A 12,146-nucleotide genomic window follows, 5' to 3' on the forward strand; every position below is an offset into this window, starting at 1 on the left:
AAAGATCGACACACTATCGCGCGAAAAACTTTGCCCGATAAGGATATGCATGATCCGATAGGGTTTAATAAATTTTGCGCGATAGCTAGCTCGCCTGAGAAGTGCCCAGCGAGGCAAAATGAGTTGCCATCGTCGCGCACGAACACGAATGAGGCAGGTTCAAGTATTTCGCCCACGGTTGGGCAGGCTTCGGAAAAGGCCGTTGCTTTAGGAAATCAGGGTGAACCTGTGAAAGAATCACTTGGTAAGGAAGCGAGCTCAGGCGCTGCGCTCCCGTCGGAGCGGGCTGCGACAAAGGTCATGGTCACGCGCGATAGAAGTGAGCTTGTTGATACTAGGGTTTTGTTGTTTGGACGTTCGGTCGTCGGTGCCGATGCACCTTCCGTTTTAGTGAGGGGAGGGTCTGAGTGGAACTCAGAAATCCCGAAGAAAACGGCAGATGAATCAGATGCAGCGTTAGTCGCAGTAGTAGAGAATAGGTTCTTTATTAAGGTCCACATAGGCGGGCAAGTCTATACAGCGCTACTAGATTCAGGTGCTCAGGTATCGGTAGTAGGACCGAATCTTGGTTTACGTTTTAAGGACCGGTTAAGGCCGCCTACGATTTTTGTACAGGGCATGTCAGGCGAGAAGCCGCAAACGTGGGGCGACTTGAGGTTAAGTATTGAAATTGGCGGTAGAACGAATTGGTTAATTGCGACGGTAGTATCTACGCTTAAGCACGACTTGATTTTAGGAGCCGACTTTTGGATAGCGTGGAATATAAATATCAGCTACGGTAATCGCGCTTGGCGGGCAGGTGACCAAGGCGATTGGTATCCGTTAGCAGAGCAGAATAGTAACGAGATAGTTGTTTTTGCGGAATGCGCAGGCTTAAGCAGCTACGAGGAGGCTCAACGAGAGACAATCTTGACGCTCGTTCGCCGGATTGTCCCGGAGCCTGGTGAATCTCCGGCGGTTACAAAAGTTATCCAGCACGTCATAGATGTAGGCGATGCGCGCCCGATAAAGACGCCGATGCGCCGAATGTCGCCTCCTATATTAGCATTCACGCAGGAAGAAACCATGCGGCTATGGAAGGCGAAAATAATTAGGCCATCGAACAGTCAGTGGAGTAGTGCGCCGGTAATCGTACATAAACAAGACGGCGGCTATAGGTTCTGTCTCGATTTTAGACCAGTAAATAAGGTGACGAAAGTAGACGCGTATCCGATGCCTAGCATTGACGCTATTTTAGATAGGTTGCGTGGAGCAGTCTACCTGTCGAAAATAGATCTGCGAGCGGCGTTTTGGCAAATACCGCTTTCAGAGAATAGCAAACAATATACGGCGTTCGCGGTCCCAGGTCTTGGTTTATGGGAGTTTGAGCGAATGCCGTTTGGTTTGGTAAATGCGCCGGCTACTTTCACGCGCCTCATGGACGCACTTTTCGGTCCAGAGTATGAGCCACACGTTTTCTGGTATCTTAACGATCTGCTAGTAGTTAGCGCAGATTTTAACAGCCACGTGATCTGGCTAGAGAAAGTTTTGAAGCGTTTCGTAAGCGTTGGCTTAGAAATCAACTTAGAACAGTCTGATTTCTTCTGTACCGAGGTAACTTACTTAGGGTACAGGTTAGATAGTTAGGGTCTACGTCCGGACGACGACAAGGTGAAACCGATAGTAGATTATCCTGCGCCGAGTAACGTAGCTCAATTACGCCGATTCCTAGGTATGGTAGGATGGTATGCGCGTTTTATCGAACAAGAGAGTGAGATAAAGGTCCCGTTGACTAAACTCATCCGAAAGGACCAGCCATGGGAATGGAAGGAAGAAAAGCAAGTTGCATTTGAGAGGCTAAAGCGCGCATTAACGGAGGCTTCGGTACTCGCGCGCCCTGATTTTACGCGCCCCTTTTACTTGCACTGCGATGGCTCTTCCTTCGCGGTTGGCGCGTGTTTGGTCCAGAAATTCGACGACGGCGAGCATCCCATATGCTACGCCAGTCGGATGCTGAATGCGCACGAGCGAAATTACACGGTGAGCGAAATCGAGTTTTTGGCAGTACTTTTTGCGGTAAAAAAGTTTAGGCCTTATATAGAAGGCTCACACTTTGTCATCGTTACGGATCATAGTGCGCTCACTAGGATTCTTAATAAACGCGAACTTACGAGTCGATTGGAAAGATGGGTACTAGAATTTCAGCAGTTGGATTGCGAAATAATACATAGAAAGGGAGCGCTGCACCATGTGCCGGACGCACTTTCGCGAGAATTTGAGGACGAACTCGAGATTTGCGCATTTGATAAGATACAGGATGCTTGGTATCTACAACGCGTGAAAGATGTTCGTCAAAGACCGAAGAAATTCGAGAATTGGAGAGTAGAGAATAACGTCCTGTATCGGTTCATGCGCGATCATCTGCTCGATCCGATAACTAATCGCGAGGAATGTTGGCGCATGGTGGTGCCGCTGGAGTACCGAGAAAGGGTGTTGAGAGACGCTCATTGCGAGCCATTCGCTGGACATTTCGGCCGTGAAAAGACTTACGATCGAATTGCTCGTGAGTATTACTGGCCAGGAGTATGGTATGATGTGAGGACGTTCGTAAGTGAGTGCTCTCAATGTCAGAAGTACAAGGTAGTCCAGCAGGCACTCCAAGGTGTAATGGGTAAGCGCGTGGTAGAAAGACCATGGGCCGTAGTAGCGACTGACGTCGTAGAGCTGCCCCGTAGCAAAAATAGGTTTAAATACCTGGTGGTTTTTCAAGACTTATTTACTAAGTGGGTCGAGCTGAAACCACTACGATCGGCGGCCAGCCCTGCTCTTGTTGCCGCGCTTGAGGAGTTAATCCTGTTCAGGTGGAAAACTCCGGAATATATCGTTAGTGATAATGCGAAGGCATATAGGAGCAAAGTATTTCAAGACAGGTTGCGAGAATATGGTATCGAACATATATTTTGTCCTGCATATCATCAGCAAAGTGACCCGGTTGAGCGCGTAAATCGAACGCTAAAGACGATGATAGCGATGTTTGTAGATGCCGATCACAGGAGCTGGGATAGATATTTGCATGAATTTCGTCATGCTATCAATACGGCGACTCAGGCGTCTACAAAGGTATCGCCGGCGTTTCTAAACTTTGGTAGGGATCCGCGTCCGGTAAAGAGTTTAAGGCGCGAGATCGAGACAAAGGCCCCTATTGTTAAGATAGATACGAAGGCGTGGGAAGATAGGCTATCACGTTTAAACGCATTACGCGACTTGGTAGCTAGGCACATTGATGAAGCTCAGGAAAAGCAAAAGAAACACTACGATAAGGGTAGGCGTCAGGTACTTTTCCAGGTAGGTGATTTGGTTTTGCGCAAAGTGCATACGCTTTCGAGCGCAGCGGATGGTAAAAACGCGAAACTTGACCCGAAATTTGACAGACCGTTTGAAATTATTTCAGTAATTTCGCCCGAGATCTACGAGCTAACGACGAACAGTAAGCATCGTACAGCTAGGGTACACGTTTCGGAAATTAAGCGATATATACCACCGCGTAAGGTAAATAAATAGTTTGCGAAATAGGACAGGTGTAATAACTGAATTGTTCTGCTTTAAGGTACAAGAGGTTCATCGACGTCAGGTGATGATGGCTGAAACCGAGAAGTCGGGCCGCATCGCTCAAGTCGCCGAGGCTCAAACACCTACAGGCGACGTGACCGCATCGGTGAACTCGGCGGAAATTGCTGAGGCAATGGAGGTAGACCGAGCGTCGGAGTCTGCCGCCCGGTTTTCAGGCCTTGGGCAGGCGGCCTCCTTTGACGTCGAGGTTGCCTCCTGTGTTTCACAGTTGGCACAGGCGTCGGTTAGCGGGGACAGTGACGGGCAGGCGAAGGGGTTCCCTTTGCCGCCGCCTTTGCCTTCGCCCCCGACGCCGTTCGTGAGCGACCGGCGAGGGGTCCGTTTGTTAACGGGAAATCGCCGTGCGGGTTCGATAATTCGTCTGACTGCGCCCACGCGTACATGGGACGAGGCAGTACGTCGTAGCGCAACGTTTCGGCTCACGACGCTTTGCATACGCGAAGCATCCGACAAGTCGAGAGTTATCGCCGCAAAAGAGGGAATTGTCTTCTCGCAGGCGGGCACGAGTAGCCAAGGCGAGAAATCGCCGGGCTCTCGAGCTGCGAGCGGGAGGACATCTCGCGGGCAAATCGGAGCCGTACCGCGAGGGCTTGTATTGGAAGGGAAAGCTGGAGTCCTACAAAGCGAGGCGCCAGCAACGGTATACTGGAGGTGGTGCTAAGCTCGAGCGACTCCGAGGATGAGGCGATGCCGGTGCAGGAGCTGCCTCGAGTGGCTCCGCAGCCACACATCCATCCTAACCTCCCTTTCAAACCGCTCGCGTTACAGAGGTTAGACCCCGCGTACCCATTCGTCCGCAGAGATGGGCCCGCGCAATTCTACCCAGCGGGGTATATGGAGGACGAGAGAAGGAAGGAGGCCGAGGCTCGCCAGAATTCAGGTAGGAGGAAACGCACAATGCGTTTTAATCTATCCGCGTGTAATTTTGAGAGGCCATCCTCCAGTTCAACACCAACTCTACCCAAGATGGCGGAGGGAGCCGTTGCTGAGGCAACAGGCGCCCTCCAGCCACCGGTTTCGTTGGCTGTTGGCAAAGGGAGAGCCTCAGAGTTAGTGCGAGCATAGTCACCGAGAAGACGGGAAAGGCAGGCACAAGGATGGAAGTGGTTGTGCCGTCGACCCCACGAAGAGTGGAGCCGGTTGCGCCGGAGCGACCAACCCTTAGGCCGGTACGACCTGTCCCGACTCCTCAGGTGGCGAGCCCGGCCTCGTCCTCTGCGTCGCCGTGTTGGGTCGACGAAACAGGGTTTCGGTTGGTAAGAGGTAGCTTCCTGCAAAACCTGGCTCCAGTCCTCTGGGATGAGGAATTGGACGTGCCCTCGTTCCGCTGCTTTAATTGCAGAACGGGGTCACATCCCAGGTCGGCCTGCAGGAACCCGCCTCTCTCGCGTCCGGTTTGTAGAAACTGTGGGCGACTTGATGTCCGCGTGCAAGATTGTCCGCGTTGCCGCGACGCCTTCATGGCAGACCAGGTGCGCGCTCGACCGGTGGAGGAGGTAAGGGTTCGGGCTCGCCCGGGCGAACCAGTAGAGCTCCCGGCGACGCAGCTAAAGACTGTGGAGCCGGAGCTCGAAGTTTCTAGGTCAATGCCCAAGGTAGCCAGCCCTGAATCCTCCGTCGGGGAGCCCAAGGCGAAAAAGCCCAGGCACCGATGTGGCAAGCGTTTTCGCGCTAAGCTCGCGCGTAGGTCACAGGCGCTTGCTGCAGAGGGAGCCGGGACTGAAGTCGGTTCGGCTGAAATTACGGGGATGGGAGTCGCCCCGCGGACGGAGCAGGCGTCGGTCCCCGCGGGTGAGCCGAGCGATCGGAGCGCCGAGGTGATTGGGTCCGAGGCGACTGAGGATGCCGGCCAAAGACTCTCCGGGGCGAGTGCCTCGTTTCCTTCGGCGGAGGAACTTCGAACGCTCAGGCTCCGGTATTTGGAGTCGTCGGAGCGGCAGTAAATGGTAAGATTCTTGGTTTAATTGAATACTGAGTTAGTCGCGATCTTGGCGCAGCGGATTAGTCGGCTCGCTGCAACGGAAGGTTAGGCATATCACTCGGATTAGACTATTGGGTTTGTTAGACTTTGCTCTTAGTTGATCTGGTTGTTACCAACTTAGAATTAATTATGATTTAAGCTAAATCTAAGGTATTCTTATATGACTTAGCGTCTATCGTTGGTTGCCATTGCCGGTCGACAGAGAGAGAAAGGGGGAGAAACGGAGTCAGGCCGTTCGCGGGTGCGAACTTTGGCCTTGGAAGGGGGTGTGACGAGAGCAGACCGTGTGCCGGTCTCTCGTCTGCGTTCTCCCTCCCCCACTCGGCAAGGCGTGTTGGCCAACGTTAGGCGCATTAAAGTATGCGTCTGACACTTGGCCTTTTGTTTCAGCGCCAAGGAAGAGCCAGCGCAGTTGAGCGCAAGAAAAAGTTGAAGAGCGCGGAGAGAGAGTGAGAAAGAGAGAGAGTGAGAAAGAGAGAGAGAAAGAGAGAGAGTATTAGGCCTATGCAGGGATTGGCAGGCGCGCAACGCGTGACCGATAAGCGGCGCGTCGCGTGCCGCCTAACTAATAGGTCAAGGTAGGGAGAGGAGCGAGCGCCGCTGAGCGGCTGCAAGATGCGCGCAAGAATTAGTGCGTGAGAAAGTCGCAGCCGAGTCCTACTAGAGTGAGGGAGTCAAAGCCTAGTCCTACTAGAGTGCGGAAGTCCGAGCCCAGCAGAGAGAACAGTTTGGGATAGCCGGAAGGAAGGAAGATCAACCCTACCGGCAACGGCTTTGCCAGCAACTGCTGCCAGCCCACCTGCTAGGAGAGTCAACGTCGCCTACGGATACCTGGTCAGCGACAGCGGTTAGCGACGATCTGACCAGCGACGACACCCGGTACTTCCTGCGGCAGCGTATCGCTCAGGATTCTCGACGTTGCGAGGAACAGGAGATAAAAGGTCAAGCCTTCCTTTTCTTCTTTCTCTCTACACTCTCTCTCTCTCTCTCTGTTGGTGCGACGACCGGTGCGCGTTGAAAGAGATAGCCTGGCACTCACGTGCCGGCTATCTGAAGGTTCGCGCTAAGTTTAATTTATAGTGATGTAAGTTGCGACCGGTGAATTGTCCAGGCGCCCACGTGCCGGGCAATTTACCCGGTATTAGTTCGTGTAGTTTTTAAGTAAGTTTGTAATAGGTTATGTACGCGATTAGGTATTAAGATGAAATGCGAAATGTTGATTTGTGATTGTCTTAAGTAGTTTATTGTTCTATTTGTAGTTTGTTGTTCGGTAATTTAGATTATGTTATGTGCGCGTATGTTCAGTGTGGATAATTATTAATAATAATAAGTTGTAAGTGAGATTTGATTCCTGTCTTTGTATAATTTATTTATCATCCTCCCCTCGTTCTTCTCCCTCAATTGTCATGAGCGAAAGTGCCTCATTTACCCCGCAAAAAAATTGGTAACAAAGGACAGAGTTTTGTTACAATTATTTGGGATAAACATTAGGTCACTCACATCTAAAATATATCGAGTGTCACAAGTCAGATGACTCAAGGTAAGTTCATCTTGGTTGGAAAGAAGACATCGGAACGAAAGTCTCATACGTAAAGGCGAATACACGTATACTCATAAGTGTTTAACGGAGCGGCGGTTAGCTCTGCATTGTGGGAGTTAGTTCTTTAATAAACCTATTTTGAACCAGCTAATCCATCCCGTTACAATATATTCTAATATAGTTTGTTATCCGTAGTATCGAAGTTTTGTTTATGTATTCAACCTATGAACAAGTGACTTATTTACCTCTTAAGGCAATTACAAAAGTACGTGAAATAATACATTACATGATATTTTTCTTTGAAGTCAACTAATTTATTAATTTTTCATAATGCTGTTTAGTTATTTTTATTTATCCCTAGTTATTACAAAAATCATTACTATCAGATTTCTGTTAAAAAAAATATATCAGTTACGATTTTGATAAAATGTTATTTCTATTATTGAAAGCCTTTCTAAGAGATGTACCGAGTTCGTTTTTTTTTATATGTTCGATCACCTAAAATTGGCTTTCAGCTTACCATGAGTTGCGAGATAAAGTACAAAAACATTTAAATAAAATGGAACAATAAACTAGTTGAAAATAATTACCGAAAAAAAACATAATGATGATGATTGGAAAGACAGAAAAATTAGAGAATGATACAACTTCAAATGAGTAAACTAAAACAAAAATTAATTAATTATTAAAATGAAAAACCGGAAATAAATAATTGTTAAGAAAAAGAAATTTAACGAAACTTGAGAATAAAACAAGAAAAAAAAAGTTTTACGCACCAGAAGGTATTTGGTTTAATGTTTTAATAAGCCCGTAGTACACTGGTATCGGAGCTCTCTTTTTATCAGTGCGCGTGCAAATTTGCCTCTCATGCGTTATTTATATTAATCGAGACGTAATAAATAACGCGCGCCTAATTCGAGTTACTCTTAGCCTTAGAAAGTTGCTATGCTACAGAGAAAAATTAATTTCGCTGTCACGGCCTCCAAAATAAACTTTTTCAATTTTAGACCAAGTTCTCTCTCTGTTTATCGCTCTCTCTCTCTCTCTCTCTGTCTCTCTCTCCTCTCTTCTCTATCAAATAGGTTATGCTTGTAAGCCTTGAACATAAAAGTTTACCTCTATTCGCTCAGAGCAATCTAGTTGGACTAATTGGATGCTATTTAGTTTAACGGTTTGTTAAATAAATAAATTCTTCAACGTCGTCAAAGATAAATCCTCCCTTGATGTAAGACTAACCGTCACTTTGATCCTCTTTTGGTATGCTCGGTGCTAAAGGGCATACGTTTTGCGCAGCTGAAAATAAGCGCAAAAACACGAAGCAAATCAAGAAAAAAAGTTTTGGTTCTCTACTGCCAGCGTGGATTAGTAGGATGTTACGTGACGGACTATTCTGTTTTTTTTATGCAACCGTATGCTTGATTAGACTCTCGGGAGTTCCACTCGTGTGCGCACCTTGACGGCAGCGAGTAGGAGACGCTGAGCATGCTGCTGCGGTATTCTGCGACAGAATACTGCACTCAGCGTCCTAGTCTAAGTAATACGAAACAATTAAAATGTATGCACTAAAGAGAGATGGAATGTGAGGAATGAGAGAGGAAAAAAGATATATAAACAAACGGTGAGAACGAGCAGAGTAATTCAGTTAGTAGCAAGCGCCTGATTAATTAGGCTGCGCATCTCTGCAATAGTCAGTAAAGTATTAGAGAAATTTACATTTGGTAAAATATTCGATTCACATTTCTAAAAGATTAATTCAAACAGAAATTGCATTAAGAAAAAAGTAATAAAGTGTATTATTTATCAAATTTCGATATATAAGAATATAACAAAAGGTGCCGAAAGTAGTTATTACCACAGATCGAAATTCGCATTAAAAACTAATCAATATCAAGGAGATCATTGGAATCCATAAAAAATTGAAATTGGGCCATTGTGACCATATAGAATGGAAGAACCAAAATAAAACTTTAATTTCGAATTAACAAAAATATATATAACGGATCAGATTAGCAAGAGTGAGTAGCATCTATATATTATATAAAATAACAGACTCCGCATGGCGAGACGAACACGTTCGATTCTACGTATACATAAATATCTCTCTCTCTCTCTCTCTATCTACGCTTGTTTGTTCACTTTTACTGTAAAAATAATATTTAAAATAAACTTATAAGTACAGTCAGCATAAGTCCATTCATATGTTTTCCCGGCTGTGTAATTAAACGAGTAAAATTATAATTACGATTGAGGAAGCGAAGCTCGGGATACGAACCCGAGCAAATTTATTTTTGACGCGCGAACGGGCCGGGAAGCCCGATAGCTTGAGAGCCCCGAGTCAAAGGCCGCTCGGCTGTAAGGAAGGCCTGTATACGGTGCAATTCGCCTCCCACGAATTATCACCTAAAATAGGATGTTAGATGGACGAACATAATGGGATACATGAATTAGAGTGAAAAAATGCGAATTTTATTTTATTTTCATATAAGGAACAAAACACAATAGTTTTAGCGGAGAAGTTTAGGCGCATGCAGTAAATACAAATATCAATAAACCGCACTTGTTGATTACTACGAATAAGAGAGAGAGATAGAAAATGAAAATACACGCGAGCTAATTTAAGTCACGACGTACACAAAAACAAAGAAAACGTTCGAGAAACTTTCACTCGCTTACCTGGTTACTCGCGTCATCGCTGCAAATAATGATGCTGTCGTAGCTTGGCAGTAGTGCTAATTCAGGTCTGTGTTTCGATGAATTCTTCTTATTATCGGGGCCTCCGAAGGGCGACGGCTCGGAATATAAGTTTCTCATTATGAATAGCACCGGACGTCCAGCCCTCTACATATGTACTTTTATAACTAGTCCCCTCATACTTTCTTCACAATAGCACCCACGAAATGTGACGTTGCAACCAACCAATTCTTTCCGGTGAGGAGTAGAGAAAAGGAGTGGAAATGAAGGAAACCAACTTTTTTTTTCGTTCGGCTTGCCGGTCGAAACAGTACGAATCATCGTTTATAGTCATGTGCCGCTCTTCTCCTTTCACGGTGCGCTCGCATACTTCTCCCTGGTGCGCTCCCGAATTTTCGATCAACCTTTCTCTCAAGTTCGCACTTGCTATTTAACGTCACAGTCGATCCTTATTACACGTGCGCTCTTTAATGAATATTCATTTGTTACGATTTACCTAGAAAATAATCTTGTAATATTGTAATTTTTATATTTTTCGTATTATCTCAACTTCAAGAGATTATTTCAGACGATTAGTTACTCGCACTCGCGCTTGCTTCTAACATTGGTTATCGTAGTTTTCGAATCCATGCGCTCATATTCACTTTGAATTAAGCCGTGTCGGTCTTAGTAGAACTCCTAGCTAAGAATAATAATTTCATTATTTTTTAAAACAAAAAAATTGATACCTTTATAAATCATGCGCAAATGCATTTTAATAATTAAATTGATTTACAAATATTGTATTTTATTTTCCTAGTAATAATATTTTATTTCATTCATTTCAGCATCGTGTTTTGGAGCGACTCCAGCAAATGCTTATTGATAAAAGCTATCCTAAATTAGTATCTTTAATTTTAGAATTTCAAAAAGCTATGGAAAATCAAAGACAGTATATTTGTGTCACAGCTTTACATCAAAATCTAAGTGATATACTGGAACAAGTTGAAACCAATTTAGATATATCATTGTCTAATATCAGTGAACACTTTGACATAAATATTTATGCATCAATTTTTACGACATATAGCCTTCTCGGAAAATCTCAAGCAACGATTGATCAACTGCATATGTATTTTATAGCTGCAATACATAATGCATCATTAACATGTATTCTTAAATATGTGAAAACTGACGTTTGCAAACAGTTTTCTACAATATGCAGACTGATTCCAATATCTTCTTTTATTCCCTGTTTACTTGAATTATGTAAATCCTTATTGAATATTCTCAATTCTTACTGCCTTCTTATAAAATGGCATAATGATCAGGATAATAAAATGAAAAATGATGACTGCAACGACAAGTTATCAATTATGAACCAGCAATACGTTTCACAGATTCTTGAAAATGGAATTATTAAAATATGCTGCGATATAAGATTAAAAATAAAAACTTATTTGGATGGCTTCGATTTAAAAACATTAAAGATTGAGGATTTTTTTGACGCTTTAATTATAATTAAAGAGTAAGTCGAAATTTCACATTTCTATCTATTGATTATTGTAATAATCTGTTATTTACAGACTATCAAAAAATGAATCGTTGATTCAACACAAAGAAGAAGATGAGCTTTATAAATTTTTAAAAAAAAAATTTTTACAATATTTACATTTTTATCAAGTTTGTCAACTTGATGAATTAAAAACATATCTAGAAAATGACGGATGGGCTTTATGTCCAGTTAAATCTACATTGAATTTTCATGAGTTAGACATGACATACCATGATGTTAGCTTAAGTTCCATGGTTCAAAATAATATATCGCTACATTCAGAAGTAAGTATGGTATACACTTACCCAAAAATATCAATGATTTGAAATTACTTAATGTAACATTCAAGATAGATATAACATTTTTTTATATTAATTTCAAAGTTTACAAGAGTAGATCACGGTGGGTCTGAGCGACATTTAAATAAAAGTGAAAGCAGGTTCCAATTTTTTTGCATATTTCGGTAAAAATACTAATAATTAGAAGATCACAGAAAGAATTAAAAAAAATCCCTGAGCCCTTTTTGAAAAAATCGATTTTTAAAAATTTTGATCAAACATAAAAAATAAAAAAATAATTTTGGTTGTGTTTTATGGTATTAATAAATAAATCAATATTTTTTCGATATTTCCACAGATGCACATTTAATAATAAAAAATTCAACACCAGCATTTTGAAAATTAATTTTTTTTTATTTATTGACTGTTTTTACTAATTTTTATCTCTCTATTCTCCCATACACAATCATATTAATGGAGAAACACATGTATATATAAATATCAGTGTTTATT

General features: G+C 43.8%; 1 protein-coding gene across 7 annotated transcripts in view; it reads left to right on the forward strand.

The window, feature by feature from the left end:
• Positions 1–12,146, forward strand: part of LOC131663055 (syndetin) — a 400,041-nt gene that overhangs the window by 129,070 nt on the left and 258,825 nt on the right. For all 7 annotated transcript variants that reach the window (XM_058933119.1, XM_058933124.1, XM_058933123.1 and 4 more), the window contains 2 exons: positions 10,649–11,328; positions 11,387–11,639. In XM_058933119.1, the coding sequence (XP_058789102.1) occupies positions 10,649–11,328; positions 11,387–11,639 (933 nt within the window). The remainder of the gene's footprint in view (positions 1–10,648; positions 11,329–11,386; positions 11,640–12,146) is intronic.

Source organism: Phymastichus coffea, unplaced genomic scaffold, assembly GCF_024137745.1.
Source record: "Phymastichus coffea isolate CEN01 unplaced genomic scaffold, Cenicafe_Pcof_1.1 PCOF00030, whole genome shotgun sequence".
NCBI lineage: Eukaryota > Metazoa > Arthropoda > Insecta > Hymenoptera > Eulophidae > Phymastichus > Phymastichus coffea.